The sequence below is a fragment of the Rattus norvegicus genome, chromosome 13, assembly GCF_036323735.1.
Source record: "Rattus norvegicus strain BN/NHsdMcwi chromosome 13, GRCr8, whole genome shotgun sequence".
Classification (NCBI taxonomy): domain Eukaryota; kingdom Metazoa; phylum Chordata; class Mammalia; order Rodentia; family Muridae; genus Rattus; species Rattus norvegicus.
This window is the reverse complement of record NC_086031.1, coordinates 102603045-102629337: the sequence shown is the minus strand read 5'-3', so window position 1 is coordinate 102629337 and position 26293 is coordinate 102603045. Positions and strand designations below refer to the sequence as shown.

General features: G+C 42.3%; 1 protein-coding gene across 1 annotated transcript in view; it reads right to left on the bottom strand.

The window, feature by feature from the left end:
* Ush2a (usherin) overlaps nucleotides 1–26293 on the bottom strand; it is a 666448-nt gene that overhangs the window by 405893 nt on the left and 234262 nt on the right. Inside the window, exons 21-25 of the mRNA NM_001302219.1 lie at nucleotides 18040–18170; nucleotides 9583–9709; nucleotides 8309–8410; nucleotides 5100–5279; nucleotides 3741–3871 (exon numbers count right to left, since the gene is read on the bottom strand). Coding sequence (NP_001289148.1) covers nucleotides 3741–3871; nucleotides 5100–5279; nucleotides 8309–8410; nucleotides 9583–9709; nucleotides 18040–18170 — 671 coding nt within the window. The remainder of the gene's footprint in view (nucleotides 1–3740; nucleotides 3872–5099; nucleotides 5280–8308; nucleotides 8411–9582; nucleotides 9710–18039; nucleotides 18171–26293) is intronic.

Here is a 26293-nt window from a genome sequence, read left to right as displayed (position 1 = left end):
AGGTGGAATGTGGCCTTCTGTAATTCTGGAATCACAGCGCTGGGAAGGCAAACAGAAGCTCCAGGGAACAGGATATATCAACTGGCTGGACTAACAGACTCTGGAGTCAGTAAGAGACCCTGTCTCAGTGAGCACAGTGGAAAGTATATCCAGAAAGGAATTAAAGGTCAAATTTGGGCTTCATATGCACATGTACACATGTGCATTCACACAAGTGAACCCACGTACCTACACACACATGCACACACACACACACACACACTCTCACACTTGACTGCACCACACCCCTTATGTGGAAATTTCTGGTTTTGTTGAAAACTCAGTTGTGCCATGCGGTGTCTTTCCGGAAGCTGTATGATGAGAGGATGTTTTGCTGGAGCAGACACGTGGTGTTCTTCTAGAAGCTGTCTGGAGAAAGGGAATGTAGTGTTTGGTTGGAACGGATGCTTGAGAGGGCATGTTATGTCTAGAAAGAATATGATTATAATGCCAAAGGCGGTGAACGATGCTCTCATATTGGTTCGTCCTGCAACGCCTTGCTGGCCTTGACTGATCTTTGCTTGTTGTGATGTCATAGAGAGAAACATGCCAGAGAACTTCTTGTGGTGTTCAGCTGCTTCTTGTTGCTTCTTTGGACTCCTGAAAATTTGGGGAACTTTGTGGTGTCTTCTGGATCAAGCTGCTCCTATTGATGTCTGTTTGATGTTTTGAACTGGGCTGCTGATATCCTGACAGTAAAGATTGGAATTGCCCCAAAGAACTACTTCTAAACAGGCCCAGAACACCCTTTTCCCGTTAACCTTTCTTTGTCCCTACCTCTGGTATGTGGGACATTGAAGCATTTAAGAACCCTAATTACAGTAGGTTTTGGAAAACCTAAGCCCACACGCTGCCCCCACCCCACGCACACGCAAACAGGCACGCATACCACATAAGATTTACAGTAATGCGAGATACATGGATGGGTCCTTCAAGCAGGGTGGTAGACACAAGCAGTCAGAGGACATTGGATTTAAAGAAAGCTTACAAGTTAGGTAGGACACAGGAGGCACGGGCGTGGGAGACTGAGAGAGCCTTGCTCTGTGTGCAGAGGGAGATCTTAGGTATTGTGGGGTGAGATGGAAAAAGTTCATCTCTTATCTGACACCAAAAACTGTTTCATATTGACTTGCATTTTATATCAGAAGTTCGTTTCCCTGGACACAGGAAGCACCCATCCGAAACTGGGATGCTGGATGCTTCGTCAGGGATACATCATCAAAAGGCATTTCGATAGGCAGATTATAGTAATGATCAGGGAGTCTCTAAGAAGGGTTTCATAAAGTAACTCATGCAGGCAGGGTGACCAGTACTGACTGTGCTAGGTACCTGCAAGGCACCCATGCTGGTAAATGTCACATGCTGCTTGATGATGCTGAGATGTTGGCTCAGGAAGCAGGGCTGTTCTGCCCCATTTCTGACTTAAACGTGTTTGTCTCAAAGTGTTATCAGTATCCCCTTGGCTGGGGACAGGGTAGCCTGCCCCACTGTGTGACAAGGAGAAAAAAAAAAGAGCAAAGTAAGCCAGAAGTAAAATGAGAACAGCAGAAGGTGAATTATTCCCAGTATTGGTTAGTATTGCATATCCCATAATAGAAAGAGGCCAATGGTGGGAGTAAGGAGCCTGAAGCTGAGTGTGGGAAGCTCGTCCACGCAGAGCAAGTTTAACTGGGAACTCCAGCAGACTGCCTCAGTTTCCCTTCTTGGTGTCTCCTGGCTATCCTCAGCACCAGCTTGGGAATAAGGTGAGTTCACCTTTCTATGTTCTTTGTCTTTTCACTTGGAAATCATGCCCCAGGAGACAGACAACAGCTCTGTGCAGGCCTCAAGGAACCTAGCTGATGGGCTTCATGGGGCTTCCTTCCCTAGGTGATTTCTGCTAGGGGGTTTGAGAACATGATTTGATGGTGCCATGATATCTGTCTGTCTCTCTATCTCTGTCTTTCCGCTACTTGCAAAACATTCTTTTACTTTTACTCGCTGTGTACTTAATAGACTCCCTCATTTATCCAAGTGTATATCTGTGGTAGACCAACCAGCAGACTGTACAGAAGAGTGTGTAAAAATCAAGGCTATGTGACTGTCAGATTGATTGTATTGAGTCACCTGGGAGGTCAGAAGTCACCCCTGTTGGTGTAGGTGAAGGCATATCCAGGGCCCATCAGTGTTCAAATATCTTCCATGGGTTAACCCGCTGGGTTAAGACTGAAGAGAAGTACCAGAGAGATGATAAGAGTACGTGCAGCTCTTGCAGAGGACCCAAGGTTGATTCCCTGCACCCACATGGTGGTATACAACCATCAGTTACTTTAGTTCGCAGGGATTTACTGACCTCTTCTTGCCTCTGTGGCAATCTGCACATATATGGTGCACAGATCTATGTGTAGGCAAAACACTCATACTCATAAGTAAAAATAAATTTGAAAAAATTCAGACTAGATTGTTTTGAGATGGTGGTGGAGTGCACAGGCTGATTGGAGAATGTGGCTCACTGGGAGTGAGTTTCTGAAGGACACCTGTTTCCCTGTCCTGTTCCTGATGTTTCCCCAACCTCTCCCCATGCTCTGTGTTTCTGCCATCAAGATGTTCTCAAAAAAATGACAAGGGCTATGGAGTGAGCCAAAATAAATCTCTTCCTTTTAGTTCTGTTAGGTATTTGCTCAGAGACACACAACAAGTGCAGACATCTGTCATACTTTCACCGTGACAAATGGGGGAGGGTTAGCCACCATCATCATAACAAACATCAGGGGAAGAGGCTGGAGAGCCAGGAGGGGCCAACGCCATAGAGGAGACTGAGCTGAAAACAGGAAGAAAACACCAAGAGAGATGTTGCTGAGAGAGTCAAGATATAAACATAAACATTCATAACCGCGATGCCATCTCTCCAGTGTTCCACTGAATTCTGATGATAGTGTTTGATCGAATGATTAATGGTAAATAAAAAAAAAAGCTGTCATACTTTCTCACCGCACGCTGGGAAATTTACAAACCGCTCATATTAATCTTATTTGCCATATCAAATACATGGAAATAAACAACAGGGTGTTGTTGGTGAGCGGTATATTATACAGCCCTGAAAATGGAACACCTCAATGGGAAATGTTAATAACCTAGAATACTGTGAATAAATAGAAATTTCTAAAAGTGTATTTTCATAAACCTCAAAATCTGTAATACTCATTCATATATGTTCATCATTCAAACTATAAAATACGTACCAATAAGAAACCTAAAATTATGATTACATGCTGGTTCTGGCTAGAGTTGGGGAAAGAAAGACACAAAAGGATGATAATTGAGCCCTCAGACTGAGCACTTTGCTCATTAGCATTCATTGTATTGTGTTTTATATGACACCGAGTGAAATATATAAAGTACATTTTGAAACTGTATCAGAAGGTAATGAAGAGGTATTTTTCACGTATCAAGAAACTAAATTGGATTCCCTTAATTTTTAACATCTGCTCTGTTCTGTTCAATTTACAACATTTATAGCACTAATTGTCAGTTGAAAAAGGTATCTTAACACTGTAAGTCATTTCACAGGCCTGTAGAAATAAAGACTACTTGAGGAAAAATATGAAAATAAAATTAAGTTTAGGAAAAAAAACATTGTGCTTGGTACTAACATACAATTTATCTCTTCCAAAGTTGGGCCTTATATTTTAATATAAGCTTAATTAAATTCATCAACTTACAGCAAGAAAATCCAGACCCTCTGTATTGTGAATGAAAAGAAGCAATCCATTTAGTTGGTCTGTTTGAAACTTCAGGGAAATCTCAAAGTCCTTTGCAGCATGAAACGTATCTGAACGAAGCTCCAGAAATCCTTTAAGACAAGAGTGTGTGCACACATCAGCATACTGCAGGCAGTGTACGAATGTGGCAAGCATCCGAGAAAGGTGCAACTTTTGTTTAAAAATCTCACAAAAGATAGATCAGTCATTGATATCCCTCCTGCTGTCTATGGGGGCTGCAAGATGAATGTCATATACCTTTGAAGAGGAAACAGATTATGTCCTCAGACACACATAGACACACATACACACACACGCGCGCGCGCGCACACAGACATGAATCTTGCATGATGCTTAACCCCTTAAGGAAGCTAAGACAAGCCCAGAATGCCACACCTTTAATGAAAAAAATAAGCTATATCACTACAGTTATGTTACTAAACACAGTTTAAGCTACTTTATAACCAATCAACTGAGAAACAGGAGGCTGACTTGGGTGTTTAATGAGGAATGTTCTAAATCTGCCAAGCCACCCTGTTTCTTTCCAGGGTCATGCCATGGGGGTCAGGGCATTCACAGAGGCGGGTGGGAAGGAAGGTCACTACCTCACAGTTTTCTTCAGCCTCTGCAGCAGTGGTAGGGATGGCCCTGCTCATCAGAGGTTCCTCAGAGGCCTGTGAAAGCCCCTGCTGAGCTGTAAAGATGGGCATCCTTCAATTACATATTAAGGAGGATGGGGATGTCGAGTCATTTTAGCAATAAAAACTCCTGGGCACCATGTTTTTCACAGTAACTTGCATGCTGGTATCTGTTGTCTGATTTATACGTGGGACACAAGAACTCTGGGGCCCTCCAGAGGTGCCAGTCATGAGTATGTGCCATGAATCTTAACAGTTGCGTTTTTTATTCATACTTTGAAAATAGTGTATGGTTCAACATACAGAGTCCTGCAATATAAACTCATTAAAGTAAACTGGGTGGAGGAGGTAAAATGAAACCATGAAGAGAAAACATATAGACTGTTTGCCTGTGGCCCTTGGGTGCCCTCAAATCATTCAAAAGTGGGATCCAGGGGGAGACCTTGAGGACCAACAAGGAGACATGAGAAGCAGTATGGGACCTCTCTTCCGCTTACAAGCAAGGAGTGGTTTTACAAGGTCACATATTCCCCCCAGGACGTGGTGCAGGGACAAGACAGAAGCCACTGAAACCTGGAAAACTGAGAGCCCAAGTTAACCTTCTTAAGTCAGCTTCCCTGGGTACTCTGTGATTGTGACAGAAAAATGACTAACACAGGCTGAGTCACCGGCCATGCCTCACCTGCACCCAGGAACTGAACTCCTTCTTCTAGGTCGGTGGGGCACCCCTCCCAGCTGTGATGTACATTGACCTGCTCCTCAGAGCTCTGCCAATCCAAAGGTAGCCATGTCCCAGAGGGGCTGGAACCCTTCAGGATGGACACATCCTTGAGGCAGCCCACGAAGCCTCTTCGGACTATCTCTGCAAAAGTGGAAGGCGTTAGGAAGGGCACATCGCTCAATGGCGTGGACTTCACTGCTCAGCAATCCATTTTACCTGACATTCGAAGAGAAGAAACCTACAAGCATCGGTACCCCAAGTTCCTGAAAATCACAAGTCATGCAACCCTAGTAGCTACAGTGAACGGTTGCGATTTTCTGTTTGGTTCTGGCTCATTTGCAATGAGTCTGCAGAAACAGATTTACAGAAAAAAATTCAATAAAATGTGATATTTTGCTATTAGTGAGAATACTACCTTTTGAGTTAACCCAGAAATTGTTTTCATAAGCCTGCAAAATAAGGGCTTAGAACTTTCAGAAGTGAGGTTTAGGGCTAGGACAGGGCTCAGTTGCTGAAGGGCTGACAAGAGCCTGGGGACCTGGGTTTGGATCCTCAGCACCCACTTAAAAGGCCCAGAATCCCCTCTTCCCAGCACTGTGCTGACAACCTCAGTGCTCAGGGGCTGCGTGCACATATTCAGAGGTGCATAAGCACCCACACACATGAATGCCTCCCACCCAAGCACTCCTATGAATACACCCTCCCTCACACTGATGACCACACTTATCTCAGGGTCCCAGTCCTTCCAGGACATCTGGAACACTCCATGGAAGCCTTTTGAGAGAAACCCCTGAGGTGCCCTGTGAGTCCTAGTAGGACGTGGAAAAATCCTAAGGCCATCAGTAAGCATTTGGAGGTGATTGCTGTCAAGGTCATGTAAATTTTTATTATATTTATTTCTATGTGTGTTTCTGGGCAAGCACATGCATGCTATGGTCAACATGCGGTGATGAGAGGACAACATGTCAGAATTAGCTGTCTCCTTTTATCACGTGGACCTCAGGGATTGAGCTCAGCTTACCTGGCTAGACAGCAAAAGCCTTCATGTGCAAAGCCATCTTGCCAGCCTCTCATTAGTTTCGTTTTGGAGTTATGTTTCTGTGCGGTGAAAGTAAGGTGTGTGTGTGTGTGTGTGTGTGTGTGTGTGTGTGTGTGTGTGTGTGTTAGTAAAGGTTACAGTCATCTGAGAGGAGGAATCTCGATTGAGAAGATGCCTTCATGAGGTTGGTCCATAGGCAAGCCTGTGTAGTATTCTCCTGGTTAATTATTGATGTGGAAATGTCAAGCTCAGTTTGTACAGTGCTATTCCTAGCTAGGTTGTCCTGGAATGTAAAAGCCAATTGAATAAGCTGTGAAGAAGAAGTCAACAAGCAGTATTTCACCATGGCTTCTGCTTTAGTTCCTGCCCTGACTTTCCTATATGACAGTCTACAACTGTATGCGGAAATAAACCACTTTCTTCCCAAGTTGCTTTACTTTCCTGTTATTTTATATGTAGTGGTGTTTTCTCTATCATCTATCTTTCTATCTATCTTTCTATCTATCTATCATCTATCATCTCTATCTATTATCTATCATCTATCTATCGTTATGTCTCAATCATCTATCATTTATCTATCATTTATCTGTCTGTCTACCATCATCTGCTATTTATCATCCATTCCTATATCATCTATATCTATTTCTATATCTATCATATACCTATCTATCATCTATCTATCTATCTATCTATCTATCTATCTATCTATCTATCTATCTATTTCTATATCTCGTTCTATATCTGTATTTGTATGTGTGCACATCGAGTGGTCACACTGCCTACAGAAGCTAGAAGAGGATGCCAGATTTTGAGCATCCATGTGGGTGCTGAGAATAGAATCTAGGTCCTCTGAAAGAATGAAGGATACTCTTATCCACTAAGACATCTCTCCAGCCCCAATATCTTAATTATAGAATTTTGAGGATTGGATTAGGATCATCCATCCATAACTTCTTTTAGGACTGTCACACAATACATTGGGAATGTTCCTCAGACATCTGGAAGTCAAGTTTTCCATTCCTGTGTTATTTCCATTGGATTAAAAGTCTTAGAAAAAAATCTCTACACACATTCTGAAATTATATGAATCATAATATAAGTCATTTTGGCAAAAGCATAATGAACCTTTTTTTAAAAAAAGAAACAACATTGCCCTTTTCTCTCTCTCTCTCTCTCTCTCTCTCTCTCTCTCTCTCTCTCTCTCTTTTAAGATTTATTCATTTATTTCATGTATGTGAGTACACTGTAGCTGTCCTCAGACACACCAGAAGAGGGCATCAGATCTCCATTACAGATGGTTGTGAACCACCATGTAGTTGCTGGGAATTGAACTCAGGACCTGTGGAAGAGCAGTCAGTGCTCTTAACCTCTGAGCCATCTCTCCAGCCCATAATAAACATTTTGAATAGTAAGAACTTGACATTGACAAGGTAAATAGAACGGTTGAAGTTGCTCTGAGAAAGAAGAGGGCTAAAAATTAACATATATGTGAGATATATGAAATAAATAATATCTCTTGATACTTTTAAGTACTGTAAATAGATTGTGGTTAAAGTTTTAAGTACAACATTATGCTTGTTGGTATTAATTGTAGACTTGATACAATCTATAATCACCTGATAAGAGTGTTAATGAATGACTATCTCGAGCTGGCTGCCCTTTGGGCACATCTGCAGAAGGGACATTGACCCTGAAGGTCATTGATGCTTGATATGGGAAGACATTACCACTGTGGGCAGCACCTTCCCTGGATGTAATTCCTTGGCTGTGTAAGAGTGGAGGTGGTGAGCTAAGTAGCAAGTAGGTATGGACTCATCCTCTCTCCGCTCTTGGCTGGGGATGTAACCAACAGCTCTACATAACCAAGTGCTCTACGTTCCCGCCATGGTTTCCCTGCAGGGATGTACTCTTACATGAAACTGCGCGCTAAACACACCCTTCCTTCCCAGCTTCCTTCCCAGCTTCCTTCCCAGCTTCCTTCCCAGCTTCCTTCCCAGCTTCCTTCCCAGCTTCCTTCCCAGCTTCCTTCCCAGCTTCCTTCCCAGTAGCTGTGCTGCTGGGATGTTCAGTTCACAGCCACAGCCACAGTAACACTAGGATAATATGTATTTCCACTTCCTGTGAAACTCACCAGGCCTCTTCTGGAGGATGGTATGACCTTGTGGCAGCCCACCTACAAACAGTCTGGTGTAGCCTCCCGTCACGGAGCTTCCGTTCAGAGAAGCTGAGGAGTCTGTAAGAGAGGAGATAATCCCCAGACTGAAAGCCATCGCAGATCTGTGGTACCCAGCTCTCCTGCTTCTTCTTTACCTCCTTGTCTATTAGCTCCCAGATCTCCCAGATAGGCATCTGCTGTAAGCCTGCATCTCATCAGAAACCTCTTCCTGTCTGCTACCAAACTGGCCTCCTTGTTGGACCCTAACATGTAACAAAGTGTTCTGATATCCCTGGTGTCTGTTACCCACCATTTCCTTCATCCAGGCCTGATGTCCACTGTTTTTTGTTTTGACCCAACACATACTTTCTAGATATTTTCATGGTTCCTTTCTTGGCCTCTCATTTCTGCTCAACTGTTATAAGAAATTCCTTACCCAATAGTCCTGAGTCAAACTTAACACTGCTCCCAATGCACAAACCTTTTATGACAATGGCCCCATGCCAACCACCTGAGTCTCTAGGGTCTGGTTGAGTTAAAGCCTTATCAACACAGATAACACCTACCTGTCCTGCTTTTACATTCTCCTAACTTGTTATGACTTTATACTTTTATTTATTGTCACCTTCTGCCACTTGCATCTACACCACAGCCACTACAAAGCTCTGTTTACTCTCTGTTATCCGAGCATCGAGAACAGTAGTAGAACATAGTAGGAGCCCATTAGAATCAGTTACAGCCTAAGTGAATCCGTGAACACCTATGCCATTGGATGAAAATGGAAGACAGAGCCAGTTGGGAAGAAAACCATAGTCAAATGTAAACCCCGGGTATGTGGGCAGGGTCCTGCCTCCCCACTGCAGGAACTAGGAGGAGTTAGTTACCATTTCTGAGGCTTGTTTTTTTTCTCTCATTTTATACATAGATCTTGCTTTCCTTGCTTGCTTTCTGGAGGCAAAAGGGAACATTCATTGGGCAATCAGGAGCCCCTGCGTGGTGTGAAGAATGCAGAAAGTACAGAACGGCTGGGAGTGATTTCATATCCTTCCCTGCTTTACTGGAGTCCTACCTGGACAAGGAGCTGATGGCCAGAGTTTACCAGTGGGAAAGCTAAGACCAACTAAGGGTCAGATCTCATGGGGACTAGTGTGGAACTGAATGGAGAAATCAGTGTGAGATTCACATATGCAGGCAAACACACACACACACACACACCCACACACACACACACACGCACACGCAGCCCTTACCTGTGTACTGCTCATCAAGAGTGATCTGGCCAAAAGACTGATGTCTGATTGCTGTGATTTCATGCCACTGTCCGTCACTGTATTGTTGACTGTGATCATCAGCTGTGGTAACTTCCACTAGTGATCCCTTAAGAGAGTGAATGAACGACGAATGAGTGAGTGAATAAATGAATGAACAAATGAGTGGGTGCTCACATTCAGGTGTCACTGACACCATATACATGCTTTAAACCGGTTCTCAGATTCCTGCATTACGATCCCAACTTAAAGCAGCCACTCTTCCATTTATCCAGCATGTAAGTTGGCGTCTACTAATGGTCCATGGCCACCCTGTGGTGGACGTCTGAAAACCATGGTGACCTAACATGAACAGAAGGCTCCAGACCAGACTCTTACAAAGGCACTGGCATTTTAGGTACTTGTACCCACATTTGATTGTTCAAGGAAAATTGTAAAGTGAAAGAGAAGGATTTAAAATTGCAAAAAGTAATGAAAATTTATTCTAACAATAGACAAGCATCCGGAAATTCCCCCTTTCTTCATGAATAATTCCGTAATGTGCACTGAAAGAAGGGATGGGAGGTGACCTATGTTAAAGTGAGAATTTATTAAACTTAGATGCAGAGTTAAGGTTGGTATTTAATGATTTGTAGCCTAAAAATCTGACATTTGTAGCTCTAGTGTGGTCATAATAACATGGTGAAAAACAAGTTCTTGAGTTTGAGGGCAGTGAACAGCGGATGCCAAGATTAACCAAGGAGGCAAGGGTGAGGAAGCAGAGAGAGGAAACACACTAGCACTAGCACAGAGAGCCATGTGTAAGTCAGAATCCATACAAGAAACCCCATCCCTGTTAGCCAGCATTTACCATCATGACTAAGAGAGCAGACCCCTCCAAACCTAAGGAAGATATTTAGTTTTGAGGTTGATTTACCCAAGAAAAATCAAATACGAAGCCTTTGTGAGTTCTTAGACACTACTAGCAAGAATTATTTAAGCAGCACACATATTTTTAAAAAGTAATCTTGAATCAGGACTGAAGAGCTTGGGTTAAGAGCGCCGGATGCTCTTACAAAGGACCTGGGTTTGATTTTCAGCATCCGCGCGGCACTTGGCAACCGTCTGCAACTCCGGTTCTGAGGGACTCTGCGCCCCCTTCCTGCCTCGTTAGTTACTGCACACATCCGGATACAGACCCATGCAGGCAAACACTGATATTTATAAAATACAATAATTGTCCTAAGTACCTAGAATGTTCCACCAAATGCTAACAATTTTAGTCAATTGTTTTACCTAAGAGAACAAGTCAGTCATTCTCTTCTGATAGATTTACAAGCCTGAGCACAGGACATCAACCACAGCTTCCTAAGCAAAACATTCTGTTGATATTTTCCTAAAGATAGACTACACCCATTCTGTACATTCAATTAACCCTTCTTAAGACTCATACTTGACAAGAGAAACTTATGTTACTAATATTAAAACAACAACAGCAGCAGCAACAACAGAACCGACCAAAAGGAGCATCCAATTCCCCACCAGCACAAGCTGTCCCTTCTTACATGGACAATCCCAACTTCTGTAGATAACCTGGGCAGCGAGACCCATGACCATTTCCAAAGTTATCTCTAATCCTAGACTCTTCTCCTTTCTCGGTTTTTTTCCTACCTATTCTTTTATTTTCCTCAACTCTATTTCAACATTTTAATATTTTACAAACACACATTTCATTATCGTAGTTTAATAATTAAAACCAGAACTGGTGTCGTGCCCAATTAATGTGCCCTGGTAGCGTGCCCATTAGTTTTTCCATTAGTGAATTCAACAATACTAATGGGATTACTGGCATGGGATGCTAATTGGGTGTGACATAAGAAACTGGCTCACTTCTGAGCACACCCTCGCTAATGATGAAATTAACGAGCATTTTATTAAACGCTGTCTCATCAAAGTGTACTTAGTTAGCGTTAAAATTGTTACAAACGGTTCTGCATTTTAAAGATCAGGTGTCTGAGGCAGAGGCTCTGCACGTTTTGTTTGGCAATCATCGGAAGCAAGGGAGAGTCCTCGCCACCAGGAATCATGTTGATGGGTTGCAGATCCACTGGGGTATCCTGTAGCAGAGTGCAGCAAACTTGCTTCAAGTCTGAGAGAAACTTCGTGTGGCATTCGTTGGTGAGGATGCCAAGGTCCCCATAATAATAATTCTGCAATAGGATCAGGTATTGTGCATGGAAAATGTCGTGCATAGCAATTACAGTCTGATCAGAATCATTTTTTAAGTTTTACTTTCAAAGGCTCCTTGTCTGTGAATATGTAACGTGCTGTGTATTTTCTGTGAATGCCACTGAGTCTAGAATACGGAAGGGACACATTAGAGTTAGACAGTAAAATACCACCTCATCAAGTCTCTGCAAAACTGAAGAAGCCAAACAAAGGAGTAGAACACTGTGGCTTTTAGAGACCCCGTGAAACTGTAGAAATCAGAGCTGCAATTCACTTCTCAGTTTGGTCTCTTTTTAAGCTTTATTTTTATTATTATAAAGCATGTGCATATGTTTGTGTGTGTGTGCGCGCACATGTATGTACAAGAGTGTTCATGTGCATGCGCATGCACATGTGTGTTTGCATGAGCATGTGCATGTGTATGCATGTGTGCGTGTGTGTGCATATACATGTGGGGGGGCGTGTGTGTGTGTGTGTGTGTGTGTGTGTGTGTGTGTGTGATTTCAGAGGCCAGAGGATCAGGTTTCCCTGGAACTAGAGTTACATGTGGTTGTGAGTTACCAGATGCTGGTGCTGGGGTCCTCTGTAAGAGCAGTGTGTGCTCTTAACTGGTGGACCCTCCCTCCCATCCCTCACTTTTATCTCTTAACTATTATTTCCAGCATTCCCTGGGATGCACATTTTCAGTTTTAACTATCACTAATAACATCTTTTCTTCTCCCTGAATATTTAGCCAATGGAGCATTCTGGATACACAGAAGAGAAGCTATGGTCTCCCTCTATGGAGGGTTTACAGTTATTCAAGCAATTAAACTTTCAGGGTTATTAAGCCGTTTTAAAACTGGAGACATTCAAGAGAAGTTATTTTGAAATTGCGTGGTAGACAGTAACTTTAAAATTCCTGGAAAATGTCCTTTTTTCCAAATTCAAAACTAAATCCTGGTGGATGGATTCAGAGAGAATCAGTTAGAAATCTCCACCACAGCTTATTGTGGGACAAGTAACGCATCTAGCAAATGACGTAAAATCACTAAGTAGTAGCCTATCACCTTGGGATCAAAGTCAGAAGTCTCATCTCAGAAAACAGATGGTCTGATTCAGCTATGGTACAGTTTTAGTCACAGGGATATAACATTTAACCAGATAACCTGTCACGAGGTGTTTAGCCTGCATCTACATTTTCCAAGGTTTGGGTTCTGGGATAGAGCAGTGGCAGTCCAATAAGAAAAACACATTAAGCATATAATTACCATCGCGGTGGGAACAATGCAGAGTTCATGAGGCAACCTTGTCTTAATTCCCAGAGAAGAGGGAAATAATGACTTAAAGTGATGCTTAAAGTACTTAAAACACATGTAATTATAATGTCAATATCAGGTGCACAAAACAAACGTACCTTCCCCTTTAAATGTGAGCTACCTCTCAATTCCCATATGAATCTGTCTTCAGTTTCTTACCCGAAAGTGAGAACAAAACAAATGGAGACTGTTCGGATTTTCTCTGCTTGGCAGTTTCAATACTCGTCTAAAAATAAGCACGGTCTTCATTATGCAGTTGGCGGACATGTCCAGTTAACCTGCATTAGCTACGAATTCCTTAGAGGTGGGTGACGGTACAGCCCCTGCTACCTGGGGCTTGCTGCCTCCTGGATTGCCTCCTGGCCCGGGAGCACTTAGTATAATCTATCTGATTACATCTCCTCAAATACACCCGGGGCAAGCCTGCTTAACCAATACCTTACATTTTCAAAAGTAAGTGAATTGTCAGTGTGCTGAAAATGGACAGCTTTTGCCTCGTGCGGACCGATTATTATTCTAGACAGAAATGTGCTTATCCAGCATCGCTGAGCCCTCCTTTTTCCACCAACTTCCACTTTTACTAGCGTGGTTTTCTTAGTATTTGGCCAGTATCTGCCAACTCAGTAGACACTTAGGATGAAGCTGTGTGGGGCAGGGGCAGAATTGCTGGCCAGGTGCCAGCGGGGTCAGCTGGGCTAAGAGAAGACCAAGAGAGCAGAAGGGATGGGAGGTTTCTCTGCCACTGTGACTTGAGCCAGCCTGTCTACCTGATGGGACTCCAGAGAGCTTCCTGGCATCACCTTCAGGATCATGACAGTCATGTGGCTGAGTGAGGGGTGGCATTGTTTGGTCCCTTCATCCCCTGCAGTCTTCAAGGACCCTAGAGTTTCAAAGAGAGCAGCAGGACTCACATCAAAAGAGACGGGGTGTTGGCATTCAGAGCTGGAGTCATACAGTTTTCATTCTCCAAATGCTTTGCCTCGTATGTTTAAGGATGTGGGCGTGTCCGTGCATGTGTTTATTACAAAACTCTTCGTCTAGGAAGGCCTGCTGGTTGTCACTTTTTCATGTTTGTGTCACAGAGCCTAATCCCAGAGCCTGATTCAAGTTCTCTTTTTTAAAAAATTCTCTGTGTGTGTGCATGTGCACATGTATGTGGATACATGTGCCTGTGTGAGTATGTGTGTGTGTGCACATGTGTGTGGATACATGTGCTTGTGTAAGTATGTGTTCATGCATGTGCACATATGTGCTGCATACATGTGCTTGTGTATGTATATGCATGTATACATGTGTGTCACATACATGTGCTTATGTGAGTATACACACATGTGTGCAGGTGCATGTATGTCCATAGGTCAACGTACAGTATCATCCTCCTCAATTACCCTCTGTCTTCTGTTTTGAGACAGGGTCTCTCATTAAACCTGGAGTCAGAGATTCTGCTAGGCTGGCTGGCCCATGCACCTGTCTCCCCAGTGGCTCCCACCACACTAGCTTTAGATGCGTATACTGGGGATCCCAGCTCAGGCCCTGAATTTGCACAGCAAGTATTTTAACTCACTAAACTCTCCTCTTTGCCCTGTAAGTTCTTAACCAGTTATACAGGAAAACACAAACACTCAACACCACTTCTATCCTGTGGTCTAAAACAGTTGGTCTGACTTAGGATGGCGATGGCATTTGACTGACTTGGTGGCTTCAAGGATGAACTGCCATCCCTTAAGAGAGCCTCTCTGCTCCCGTTAGAGCCTCTGGGGTAAGTGCTGAAATGGCCAGGGCTTTCTCCACCTGGCTTCTCAGAAATCCCCAGATAAGGGTGTGCAGCAAAGCCAGGCTTCCACCTCCTCAGCCTTCTTCTTCCTGTGCCTGCTGCTCGCTTCCACTGCTCTCCTCCGGATCCTGAGGAGGTTTACACTTTAGCATTTTGTTCCTTTCACCCAGCATGTTCATCCGTGTGTTTTCTGAAAACTTTTATTTAATGATCATTCTTTATCTTATGGAAAAATGGCATCAGGGTGATGGAGTTCCTAACTATGTGCTAAGCAGGCACATTAAAAATATTTCTGTTCTGTCCTCCAGTCCCCTACAGCTAATCTTATTTATTGATTTTTTTTCCTTTGTGCTTTGCCATTGTCTTCATTTCTTCCATGCTTTAACGTTCTTCCGTATTGAAGGTGGTCTCTGCCTGTAAAACCCACCACTGGTTATACACCCTCTGGATACTCGGGGTTAAGGTAAGTGGTGAGGTTTACCCTTTATCCTGGCCTCTCTTTGGGATATTTTTAGATGCTTTTCACCCTCAGTTCCCAGGCTTTACCCACAGTGCCCTTCCATATAGTAGCCCGAGGCCACCATTTGTCCTACGTTTCTGAATATTCAGAAGCATCCTTGTTTGTTGATGAAAAGAAGCACCAAACGAAAGCTAAACCGTCCTGGAGACCGCTCGATGCTAAACCATCCTGGAGACCGCTCGATGCTAAACCGTCCTGGAGACCGCTTGATGCTTGCTTCATCTTTTCTCTTGAGAGGCAGCGTCTCATAAAACCTCTGCTGACTTTAAACTCTTGGCAATTCTCCTGCCTCAGTCTCTCCCCAAGTTATGGGAGTGCCTCCCTAGATGTAGACCTAGGTTGCATGGTTTTAAATCCTGCCACTTAGTGACTAGGCGACCTTGGGGGAAGCTTAGAAAGCTCCCCTGGGAAATGGGATGTAATGGGACACACCTCATCAATGTGTCCATGATTGGGTTCAGACACGCAGAACTCTGGGTAGAGAAGATGTATGGCTGGCACGAGGATCACCCGCTGAATCCTGACTGGGATTTGCTCGGGTTTTTCAATAAATTCATAAGAGGCCCTTTATCAACACAGACATTTTAAAATGTTATATTATTTTTATCTTATTCCTCCTTTACTTCTTGTTCTGCAACTTTCTCCAACTTTATGTTTTACCAAGGTAAGCTTTAAAAATATCTCTTCTCTAATTGATCTCCTTAAAGTGTTCAAAGGAAAAAAAAATTAATGTTCTCAGTTCTGTAATTGAACCAACTTTAGTGTGCTGATTTCTGTCTATAGCTACCATCTGCCTTGCCTCCCCTGGCAGCTGCAGCTTCCCTGTCTCCCTAGCGATTGGGTTTGCTGGTGATGCTATTTATCTGCATAGTCTCTCTGCCTCTCTGTCTCTGTCTGTCTGTCTCTGTCTCTGTCTGTCTGTCTCTCTATCTCTCTGTCTCTGTCTCTCTCTGTCTGTCTCTGTCTCTGTCTGTCTCTGTCTGTCTCTGTCTCTGTCTCTGTCTCTGTCTCTCTCTGTCTGTCTCTGTGTCTCTGTCTCTGTCTCTGTCTCTGTCTCTGTCTCTCTCTCTCTCTCTCTCTCTCTTTCTCTCTCTCTCTCCAATAAGAAGCTGCAGTTTTAGCATGGGTAGGGTATCCAGTGGTTCTTGTCCCAAAGGTCATCTAATTCCCAAGCTCAGGACCTATCGGGCCACTTCGAAGACAGCATGAAGCAACCTTTACTGGCATGTGCTCCGTTCTCTGCTCCACTAAGCAGGAAAATCCCCCACCCCCGTCCACCAGCCTGCTGGGCATAGCAGGATCCTAAGACATACTTGATCCAAAAGGTGACCCCTTGGGTCAGTGGGTGCTCAAGCCTGGGTTCTTCTCATCCTGGTTCTTCCTGAAAAGTCACTGGGTATCTGAGGCCCAGATCTTCCCCCAGGTCACCAGGTTTCCAGGTTGCAAGAGTCTGAGGCCCTCCCCCACAGCTCTTAGTCCAGGATCCTAGTATACCTTGGACACAGCATGGGGAAGCCTCAGTAGTTTTGATAACAGCACATAAAATATTTATTTAGAAGTATTGTTCATGGCCTCAGTCGCTGGTTTTAGAGGGAAGGCTTAAGCAAATGGAGAGCAAATAGTCTTTTTTGGTAAATCACTCACAGGCTGAGTGTGCTGCCTAATGTTTAATGGCCACTAGAACTTCCTGAGGAGACTGACCACTCTAACCGAAGCTTCCATTTCATGCTCATGTGACCTCAAACATCTCTTTCTAAATATTCACAGAATATTTTAAATTAATCATTTCATTACAAACTTTCTAGGTTGTTTCCCAGGGCTATGACCATATCAATCCATTTAAAACTTTTTGCATCTGAAACAAGAAGTTAAGCAGTACTTAACTACACTTAAATATTTGCTAGTTAAGTACTTAACTACTTAAGTAAAAAGAGTTAAGGGTAAAACAAAGGGAAGGGAGAAGAACACAGGCCTGAGAGAAAACAAAGTCATCATTTATTCTCTGAAGAAAATCTGTCCAGATTTGTTTTAAATAATTTGTTAGTTTATTTTTGTGTCAAGGTCTCACCTGTAGCCCAGGCTGGCCTGGAATTCACTACGCACCAAGGCTGGCCGCCCACCCACAGCAGTCCTTGAGCCCCAGCCTCTTGAAGGACAAAATCCCAGTCACATACCATTGCAGCTATCCATTTTCAACCATCATAGGGAGGCATACTAACTTTAAGTAGAATAAATGCAGTTGGGAGAGACTCTGCTGTTTGGACTGTGTACAGTGAGTTCCTTGTCTATAATTTTCATTTTCCTCATTGGTAGGACACAGATCTGTGGTTCCCAACCTGTGGGCTGTGACCCCGTGGGGGTCACATATCAGATATTTCCATTCTGAATCATAACAGTGCCAAAATCAAAGTGATGACATAGCCATGAAATAATTTTATGGTTGGGGTCACCTCAGCCTGAGGAGCTGTATTAAAGTGTCACAGCATGAGAAAGCTTGAGAAACTCTGCTGTAGACAAGGCAGGACGCCTTCTGGAAACCCTGGGGACCTCAGATGAGGATGTCCTATGAACATTTATCTTAGTACCTGGCATCCGACTGACATTCTCAAGAATGCCAACTATTGTGCCTAGTAATTTACCTGGGGGTTGTAAAGAAAGTATGGACGGCCACTCTTCAACTGAAGGGCGAAATACTCTTCCTGGTTGTCGGGGTGCAGTGCCAGGAGGATCAGCCCTTCAGGCACCCTTGTCCAGAAGCTGGCCTTGATGCCTGGAGATGTGAATGGCACTGGTTAGTCAGGGCTGCCGTTTTGTTGACTCTTCCTGATAAACGTACATCTGCTTTCATTATCACTTATGACACAGTGAATACAGCCAGGAAATTAAATACAGCAGTGTGTTGGGATGGCCCTACTGGATGGGTTTAAATATACCCTGTTAAAGGCTAAGTGGAACTCTGAAGTTATATTACCTGCTATGTTTAATCCTGTTGACCAATATAAAATGAAGTTTAAGTGTGTCCCAAAAATTGTCCACCTGAAAAGTCAGGCTGTCAACCCCCAAACTGGATACCTAATCATATCTGTTTGAAAATATTATCAGAGGGCCCTAAAAGTAAACGAGTTTTTGACATAAATGAAAAAAAAACCCCAAAGGACATCATTGTTTAAATCCTATGAAAATGAAAGAATAAATTTAACAATAGGTGCTAAAACAAAATTCTGTGGGCGAGCTGGCCTGCTGGAGCTGAGTGACAGAGTCAGCGGATGGCGGTTCCCTTTAGACTCTGCAGAGCACACACCCACCAGCCAGTTCTCTTCTCTCAGAAGCTGACCTGCAGTACCTTTTTCACATGCATTGCTAGGACCCTGCTCCCATCTTGGGATCCCACCTCTGCAGCACGTATGTGGAGACCTTCCTGTGTAGAGGGTCTCTCCCTTAAGGTGCTGGACCTAACAGTGACATCTAACTGTCACAGTCAGCTCTGGTTCCTCCCGTTGGAAATATAAAATTATCAGGGCATAATAGAGAGATCAGCAGCATACCTGAGAACCCAACAGAAGCCAAAGCATAGTAATAAATGATGGATGGGGGTTGGGGATTTAGCTCAGTGGTAGAGCGCTTGCCTAGCAAGCACAAGGCCCTGGGTTCGGTCCTCAGCTCCGAAAACAAAAAAACAAATAAATGATGGATGGATTCTGACTCGAGCAGTAATGCACAATAGGCCAGGATTATAAACACTCGAAAGTTCTCCCTTTGGGCTGGGCTAATAACTGAAGGACCTCCATAGGGTGGGGTTAGCTTCATTCTGTTGCTATGACAAACACTAAAGACCAAGGCCAAAAGCGATTTAGAGGACATTTGTTTGAATTTACATGTTTTAATCCATCACTGAGGGAAGTCAAGGTAGAAACTCAAGCAGGAGCAGGGGTTTAGAGCAGAAATGATGAAGGAGCTAGCTGCTTGCTGGCTTACCCCTAAGGTCATTGGTGATTAGCACCGTTCTATAGCAGGGATTGGTGCCACCCACAGTGAGCTGGGCCTTCTGACATCTATTAACTATCAAAGTAATCTTGTCTACCATCTCTAGATAATGTCCACTGGCCATTGACAAGGCTTGTATCAAGCTGACAGGTACTGAACTTGAACTGACTCGGCCATATCATCATCTGGTCCACCCTCCTATTCCATTACTTAACAACGTGCACAAGTGTATCTCATAACTATATTGAGATTTTAGGTGAGGAGAAGGTAGATGAGAGGTTCAGCCTGACCAGCAGTTTTTGATCTTCTCTTTCCTCTCAAATACTACTATGGTGAAAATTCAAGCTAGATAGCTCAAGGGCATTGAATAAAAATAGCTGTAATTCAAGAAAGGAAGGTGGCACTGGCTCTCTACTAAAGGGCAGAATGGCATCTCCAGAGTACCAGGAGACAATAGAAGCCAGAGTGTGAGGGAGGAAAGAGAGGAGCAGTCCTTCCATCTCAGTATATTACTGTTGACTGCGACTTGAGAAATTTGGTGAAAGAAAAATAATACTCAAGGATTATGGAAATATTTAAATAGTTAAGATGCATTTTGGAATATTTTAATTATTACACAGCATTCAAAGACTGTACAAATGACTGTCCCCCAAAACAATAAATGTGCAAGCCTTCTAGAACAAAGAAATGTGTTTTAGACCAACAAGTAGGTAAGTCTGTATGGAGAGGTAAGTTTCTCACATGAAGTAAAACATGTGAGGCAAGGAAGGGCATCTTGATTTGACGTTGTCAGCCACATCTCTCTCAGTCTTGACATCTCTTTTATCCATGTTATCAAGATGAATAGAAAATGATTCTCTTTCTCCTGGACTCTAGGAGGAAACTGAAAACTTACAATTCTATCAAGCATGTTCATAATAGTTAGGTTACTATGACGACACAGATAGACGAATCTTAGCCTTTGAGTCGAATGCTTACTTCGTGTAGTCAATTATTTAAATGAGCTAAACTCACAAATAAATATATGTAAATATAAACATAATAACAGTTTGATGGATGTGTGAAATAAAGAAAACGTTATTGAATTTACAATGAGATAGAATGGTTAAATGCACAATTATTCAAGATAATTAACATCCTCTTTCCCCCAGTGGAAGTCACTTATCTACAGATTCCAAGTGCTGACTCAGGCTCAGTCACATGACTTTCATTGACCAAAGGAATGAACGCAGATATGAAATCCTGTGTGAGGGCAGAGGGTTTGATTACAGTTGTGTTTCAGAGCATCCCCTCCCCTCCCTGCCCTCTACCTCACAAACGTGTTTCCATCTCTGGTTCAAGAGGAAGAAAGCTTGTGGGTCATCCCCAGACAAGCATCCCGAAAGCTCTACTCTAGACACTGTGAAGCTACAGTTCTGACTCAAACAGGCAGCAGAGTGAATAGCGGCTTTCCACTCCATAGAATGGAGATCTGCACTGCTTCAAGGCAAGACAGAGAAGAAATGAGCTAAGCTTCAACATCACTATCTAGAGAAGAGAAATAATAGAGTGCTTGTGTTGTCTCTAAGTTTACATATTCATTTGGGAAATAAATTTTAAGGAACAAAATTTCAGTGGTCAGTGCTTTGGGCTAGTGGGACAAGTGTCAGCAAATATGGCCGTGATTATGTATACGCAGATATATTTGATTGGATGAATATATACTGTATTAATAATATGTTAATACTATATTATATATACTATAACAAGCAAGAAATATATGAAATTAAACAGTATTATAAGACTAGACAAATGTCAAATTCATGAACAAGTGGATGGAGTGTAAGTTCTAGCTCTGATAAGGGCTAACAGTTCACTTATCTGTGGATACAGGACAGGTGTTTAGAATGTAGTTGAGAATCATATTGCTAAAGGAGAGTGACAACACCAGGTTCTCCTCAGGGGTCCATGACCTCACCAACCAAAGTGTTGGCTAATACTATTGTGCAAAGTATGCAGCGTGAAGCTGCATGAAGTCAGCATGAAGGAGAGAATATCCGAAAGAACCCACTTGTACAAATCTAGAGCCAGGCAAGAGTGGCATCTATGATTTGAGAAGTCAGAAATGAAGATTTTTTCTGAGACTTGCGGAGGACCTGAACCTGAGCTTCTGGAAGCCAAGTATACGTCTTTCCTATTTGAGTACTGAATGTCAAGAGCTGTTGTGCAGAAACAATCTACACCATGTTCATTTTCCCGCTTTTCTGTATACGACAGTAGAAAATCTAACCAACAGCAAATGTGGAATCCTTTTGTAAGTTTAAATCCTACAGTAGCTGCAGAGAAAGAAAGTTTTACACTCACACATGCTTTTTGCTTTGAATCTCTGTTGCACCCATACTCTGAAATGGATTACTTCAGAACATGGTAATTTGAGGTCGTTTTTGTCTAATTTTTATATTATCAGTGACAACAAAAATTCAGATGTACTAGCCATCAATATGTTGATTTTTTTGAAATTGTGTATGAATTTCTTTGTCCAGTGGCATGGTGTGTGTTATCCCTTTGTCCCGGTTGTAGCACCACTCTCCCAACTGGCTTCCATTGTTTTGTGTGTGTGCCTATCATTCACATGCACACACATTCACACTTACACAGCATACATGTGCATTAACACTTGCACACATACACACATGCATATTCATACTCACACATTGCATAAACACACAGCACACATCTAAAATATATATATAACATATATATATTGGATATTGACAAAATATTCCAGTCCTACCCCTGCCTTCTCCTCCTGCTGGCCCAGCCTCCTTGCCTTACTCTCTAGGCTACATTGTGTTTCTCACTTTCTGTTATATATATCCTTTCTTTCTCCAGTTTATCTGGCTCACGGAATTGTAACTGTTATTTTCCAGAGACATGCAGTTTACCATCTCACACTTTACTTGTTTTTTTCAGACATCCTGTTGCCCCATACTGCTCTAACCACTGTGATCCCAGCCCTCTTCCTTCCCCTTCTCCATCTCTGGCCAAGGCTTTGCCTTCCTCATTCTTTACTCCCCCTCCATGTCGTCACCCCTTAAAAGGTAACCACCAATTCATTTCTTAGTTCACAACAAGAGACTTCTCAAATTGCTTCGCTTCTTACTCGTATTTCATCGTTTTATAACCACTGTCAGCCTCAGCAGTTCGAACGCTAGTAGAACTCCAGCCTTGGCCTTTCCGGGAGAGACCAGTGAGGATCAGATGGATTAGGTAATAGAATCTGATTCTGCTTTGTGATTTGCATGTCTAGAATGAATGCTGAATTTGGGCTTCTCTCACAGAAAGGCTCCTCAACGGGATAAAGCTTCATTGTATTTTGAGATACATGGTATCTTAGTCAATTTCCTGCTGCTGTGAAGAGAAACCACGGCAACTCTTATAAAGGAAAACATTTAATTACAGTTTCAGACGTTTAGTTCATTATCATCCTGGGAGGGAACATGGTGGCACACAAGCAGACTTGGTAACTAAGAGTTCTACAATGAGATCCCAGGCAGTAGGAAGAGAGGAAGAGTCACGGGGAAAATCCTGCGCTTCTGAGACCTCAAAGCCTGCCCCCCCCAGCCCCCTGTGACATACTTCCTCCAATAAGGCCACACCTCTTATTCATCCTAAGTAGCCCACTTCCTGATAACCAAGCATCCAAATATAGAAGCCCATGTGGCCAGCACAAAGACGGTCTTGTTTTTATTGTTGATTTTTAAGTATTCCTTCTATACAAAGGATTTGATCTCCTTGTCTGTTACAGACTATAGCCACTTAACACTTTATTTATTTAGTCAGCTGGTGTTTTAGCCAGATTATTGTTTTCTTCTGACTGTTATAAAATGTCCTCAGAAAGCACCCGACACTGGAGGAACTTTGCTTTATTTACTTCTGCATCTTTAACACCTGGAACAGTGGCTGGCACAAAACAGAGTCCTCAAAATATTTGCCAAATAAATGTTTAATCTTGGAGAAAAGTCTATTTTTAGCATGCTAACCCTTTGTTCTGAGTCAGTCTCTGTGCTTGGATTCTGTTCCACAGACACAGCTTTATAGAAGTGGAACATTTTTGTCTCATAATATTTCTTATATATGATAATTTGTTCTTCCTCTCAATTCCTCAGTGTAAAAGAACTCAGCTTCTCAATAAGGATGCGTTGAACTGAATGGCCAAGGCTGACTCATAATTTTATCTTAACTCATTCACTTTTTGTATTAACATAACATTAAAATAACTTGTTTTTCTTTCCATAAACAAAAACTTATATGTTAAAGATCAGATATGGTATTGCTAAACTGAATGAAAATATTTATTTGAGCATATATTGAAATTATTTCACTGTAAACATGCAATTAGAATAGGGTTTTGTGATTCTCTGTGATGGTTTGTATCTGCTCAGCCCAGGGAGTGGCACTATTAGAAGGTATGGCCCTGTTGGAGTAGGTGTGTCACTGTGAGGGTAGGCTTAAGACCCTCACTCTAGCTGCCTGGAAGCCAGTCTTCCACTAGCAGCCTGCAGATGAAGATGTAGAACTCTCAGCTCCTCCTGCCCCATGCCTGCCTGGATGCTGCCATGTTCCTGCCTTGATGATACTGGACTGAACCTCTGAACCTGTAAGCCAGCCCCAATTAAATGTTGTCCTTATAAGAGTTGCCTTGGTCATGGTGTCCGTTCACAGCAGTAAAACCCCAACTAAGACATTCTCCCTTTGAGATACATGTGTACTTTCTGAAAGAGTCTGGTAAGTTTTTCTCCTCTTCTTCAAACACTGTATTTCAGTTCCATTTTCTCTGGAACAACACCAACAGTGAAAATGAGAAACCAGACTCATTGTTAAAGACTTGGGAAAAACTGATGTAGTTTCTGACGCAGTAGGTGGGATGATAATGGCTGACCTTGTCAACCACTGTTGTTGTATTACATAACATTTTCCACTTTCTTCCTTCCTTCAATGTCTGTTTCTTGAGTTGCTGTTTTGGGAAGTTGAGGAAGAACAAAACCTGACTGTAATGAACATTACCCCTTTAGGAAAGTTATGGTTAAGAGAAAGACCAGTTTGGCATGTCTAAAGAACAAGAAGCCTTTTAGGACAAACTTAAGAACAGGGGATCCCCTGCCCTGACAGTCACCAGTGCACACATGATTGCAACCAAGAACCTCAAATCTCTAAAACACCACCAAGAACCAGGGAAAATAGTTCAGATGATTGAGCCTAACAATGTTAGCCTAATTATAATTGAAAAACTATAAGCGATGTGATGGAATCTTAGATAAAGTCACATTACAGTTGAATAGATATATAAAGAGAGAGTGATTGCTATCTGTGCATGTTACATATCTACTCATACATCCAAATAGGTACATATATCCTAATACGTAAACATTCATCTACATTTGGATTATATATTGACAGAAAAGTGTCTGTATCAATACAGATAAATCTCAATTTCTTCCTCTCCAGATTACTTTCCCAAGATTTCTAGGCAGTTCCTATAAAGTCAAGATATCATGAGACTTGGCTGTATTATTTAAAGCATCACACTTATAATTAGAATGCTTTTGCCAAGATCTTACAGTTATAGACTTTCAACCAGCCTTGCATAGATGACACATTATCCCCAATTTAAATCATCTTAATAGGTACACCTGCTTCATTTGTTATGCAACAGACTCCACTTATAAATTCTTTTGGGAATCTGTTGTGTTGAAGATTGTGGTTGTGGTAATTTAAACATGAGCCAACTGATGGGATTTGTTATTTTTCCTATTGTTGTGATCAAATGCCTGACAAGACACTACTTACGGAAGAATAGTTCACTTACAGTTTGAAGAACTACATTGTATTGTGGTAGGGAAGGCATGATAACAGGAAGGTGGCTGGCTACAGTTCATCCCCAGTCAGGAAGTAGGAAGTAGGCTACAAGTGTAGTGGGGGAAAACATGAAGACCCACCCCAGTGATGTACTTCTTTCCACAGGGCTCCACTTAATCATGGTTCTACAACCTTTCAAAGCAACTCCACTATTTGGGGACCATGTGTTCAAACACATGAGCTTGTGGGGGTGTTTAACATTCAATACACAGTGCTGTTTAACTTGGACACAATTCAATTGAATGGTGAATTGTAATCCATCCAGTATACCTCCTGGTTTTCTGGGACAAGCAATCGACTCTCCAGCATACATTTTGTTCCTTGATGTATCTGCCTTAATTGTTTACTATTAATATTTTAACAAGTGACTCTAGCAAAAGTAGTGTTTATGCCCAGATTAAAGAAAAGTTTCAGCTACAAAACCATCTTTAAGTACGATGGGATTTTTATTGTCGGCAAGGAGCCGACAACTTTGACACAGATCTCCAAAGTTTATCAGTTCTATTATTGTTTTCTAGCTCAGTGAATACCCATGTGTATATATGCACAAAACTATGCAGAAAGAAACATACATTTTTCATAATTTTAAATATATACATTCATGCCAGATAAGTAGGAATTCAAGAATTATTTGCCAACATAATAAATATATCAAATATGGAGCAATGTCTCCTATTCATGTTATCAAAACAAGCATTGTCAAAGATTAATCCAATTCCACCAACTTGCAGCTGTACTATGTAGGCTTAGATATTTTTTAAAACCTACTTTAAGAAGGGTTCTTAAATGCTTCAATCTTCCTTCTAGGCCACAGATCAAAGGTAGGGGAGAAGGATGGTTAATAGGACTAGGAGAATGTAGATCTGTTTAGAAGTAATTCTTTGGGGATGATTCCAATCTTTGTTGTCATGGTATCAGCAATTCAGTCTAAAACATCAAACACAAAACAGTAGCGGCGGCCCAGTCCAATAAACAAAAAACAAATATGAATTAGTAGCAGCAACTAGATCC